This window comes from Daucus carota, chromosome 3 (genome assembly GCF_001625215.2).
Source record: "Daucus carota subsp. sativus chromosome 3, DH1 v3.0, whole genome shotgun sequence".
Lineage (NCBI taxonomy): Eukaryota > Viridiplantae > Streptophyta > Magnoliopsida > Apiales > Apiaceae > Daucus > Daucus carota.
Window position 1 is genome coordinate 40,804,724 of NC_030383.2, and position 3,253 is coordinate 40,807,976.

The window sequence follows — 3,253 nt, forward strand, 5'->3', positions numbered from 1 at the left end:
AGATTTGACCCGGATCAGCACACTGCCACTCTTGGCGAAGAAGCGGTAGGGCGGCGAGCTGAAGCTAAAGTCGCTCCAGTTGTTGAAGGAGATCAAACTCCAGGAAAAGGTCCTCCGCGAGGCGTCGGAGGCTGAAGCGATAGCCACACAGGTTAAATCGGAAGCTTCAAAGGGAAAGAGGCATCGAGGGACCAAGACGAGTCCTCGGGCTCCAAGTCACACTCTCGAAGGATAGAAGACTAGACATGCCACACCATCAAATTCTGAGAGGAAGGGTCTCATGTAAGGGATCGCCAACGGCGGATGGAGAAGGTGATGTTCGGGGAAAAGAAATTTACTCATGAGGCGGTCGTAGTCGAGGAGATTGAGTAGTACCAACTACCCTCGGGAGGCAGTTTTCGAAGATGGACGAGTTCAACGGGAAGGGCAATCTGATTGATCAGGGTTACAAATACGAATCTCTCATGACAAGTATGGGTCATTGTGACATAATATTGTGTAAGATGTTTAAGACTTACTTGAAAGGATCATCACCTATGTGGTACCGATCATTGAGGCCCGATCAATCAGCTCGTACAAGCAGTTAAAAGAGGATATTTTTAAGGCATTATTCTCATCTGTGCCGAAGGGAAAAGGACACCAAAGGTCTGATCCACTTCAGGCAGAGACGAAATTAGGAGTTGATGTAAGAAATATTTATATTATTGTAAGGAATTTACATTTATTCCTATAAATATTTTTTTTCTTATAAAGTGGTCTATAGGAAACTCAAGAGTTGGATAACTTACCCGATTAATTCTGATGGACAATTAATCAAGTGGTAAATAAATAAGGTGAGATGGATGGTCCTCTCTCCGTCTATATATATATATATATATATATATATATATATATATATATATATATATATATATATATATGTCCACATTTTCCATCAAAAGTGTTGGACTTAAGAATAGTGTAAAGGATAACACATAATATATGTATATAGAAAAGAGAGAGAAACTCATACATCTCTATTGAAGCCACTGAAGCACCAACATACAAGACCTTGTTGCATTCAAACAATCATCACCATGTCGACAAGTATGTATTCTACTTATCTGTAATGATCATACAGTTCAAGATCCGTGGATTCCTGTTAGTGTTCTTTTACGCTGTTCCTGATTATAACATATAGTGTTATTAGTTCATGGTACTTTTATTGATTCTTACATGATGATTCTTTTGATGATTCTTACATGTGGCATTAGAGCCAGGTTACCGAACGTATGATTATTCCATCAATATAAGTAGCATCCATACATGGTCAATGTTATATTATCTGGACTTATAATCATCATCAATTAGTATTCATCTGATTATTATGTGTTTACTATATATTGCTATATATGTTATATGATGTGTTTGCCTGGAGATATTATGTTGGCTCCAAATTATGATTATAATCTCACATGGTCATATTTGGCTATTATGTTTTGTCAAATTTTATGGGTTATTTTGAGTACTACCCACAGGAGTACTTGGAATATTAAACTAGTGAATAAATTTAAGTACTGCCACAGGAGTATTTAAATTTTAATCTTATGGAAAGATTTAAGTACTACCCACAGGAGTATTTAAATCTTGATCTTATGGAAGGTTTTGAGAAACCCACAGGAGTGCTTGAAATCCTTGAACTGAAAGATTTATTTTATGTGTTACCTTAAGATTTGATTCTTGTATCTCTTTGCAGTCAATACAACTTCGGCTCTTAATTCTTACGCTACATCTATTGTTAAGCTCAATGGAACCAACTACTCAGAATGGAAAGAGCAAGTTGAGTTCTCATTGGGAGTTCTTGAATTGGACATGGCTCTTATAAGGGATAAACCAAGTCCACTTACTGAGTCAAGTACTCCCGAAGAGAAAAAGTTCCATAATGATTGGGAAAGATCCAATAGATTGAGCATGATGTTTATGCGGATGGTGGTTGACACTAACATTAAGTCATCACTTCCTACCACTGATAATGCTAAGGAATACTTAAAGAATATTGAGGAAAGGTTCAAGACAACAGATAAATTCATTGCGGGGAAGCTGATGATAGATCTTGTAACCATGAAGTTTGATTGTTCTCGCACCATGAATGCTCATGTCATTGAAATGATCAACCTTGCTGCCAAACTTAAGAATTTGGGATTGGCAATGGATGATGCTTTCCTTGTCCAGTTTATTCTAACTAGTTTGCCTCCGCAATATGAACCATTCAAGATTCATTACAACACTATTACGGAAAAGTGGAGTTTGAATGAATTGACTAATAAATTGGTTCAGGAGGAATCTAGGCAAGGATTACAAGGTATTAAGGCTGCTCATTTCACTCAAGGAACTGCTAAGCAGGCCGGGAAAAAGAACAATTAAAGAACATCATTTAAGTCTAATGAGTCTGATCAACCATTAAAGAAGAAAAGGAAGGATAATGTATGCAAATTCTGTAAGAAGCCTGAACATTTCCAGGTTGATTGCAATAAACGTAAGGCTTGGTTCGAACAGAAAGGTAACCCAATGGGTTTTGTAAGTTATTTCGAATCAAAGCTAACTGATGTTCCTTCCTCTACTTGGTGGATAGACACCAGTGCTAATGTTCATGTTTCGAATTCCATGCAGGGATTCAGTACGATCCAAATTACAAATCTAAGTGATTAGGATTTTATTTTTATGGGAAATAAAGACAAAGCTCCGGTGAAAGCTATTGGAACTTATCGTCTTAATTTAAGTAGTGATTATGTATTGGACTTGTTCCAAACACTTAATGTACCGTCTATTCCCTGTAATCTTATTTTTGTAAGCGCACTTGATAAGGCTCGATATATTTTTGAGTTTGGAAATGGAAATTTCAGCTTGTTTAAAGATTCCAGTTGTATTGGTTCTGGAATTTTGATTGATGGTTTTTACAAGCTAGAATTTAAGACTCCAAATGCTGAAATAAATTTTACCCTGCATAATAAAGAAACAAAGCCCAAGTCATCCAAAGATGACACGTACTTCGTGTGGCATAAAAAGCTGGGACATGTATCCAGTGAAAGAATCAAACGATTAATTAAGGATGGTATTCTTCCACAAATGGATTTTAATAATGTTCCAGCATGTGTTGATTGTATTAAGGGAAAAACAACAAAGAACACTAAGAAAAAAGCCAGAAGAAGTACCAAGCATCTTGAAATAGTACATACAGATATTTGCGGACCTTTTGATGTTCCGACTTTTGGAG

The 3,253-nt window shown here is 36.6% G+C and overlaps 1 protein-coding gene across 1 annotated transcript; it reads left to right on the top strand.

Annotated features, from left to right (window-relative positions):
- Positions 1-404: 404 nt before the first annotated feature.
- On the top strand, positions 405-2,403 carry LOC108212476 (uncharacterized). The gene is made up of 2 exons (XM_017384200.2): positions 405-573; positions 1,736-2,403. The coding sequence occupies exons 1-2, from the start codon at positions 405-407 to the stop codon at positions 2,401-2,403; spliced, it is 837 nt and encodes a 278-aa protein (XP_017239689.2).
- The last annotated feature ends 850 nt before the right edge of the window (positions 2,404-3,253 follow it).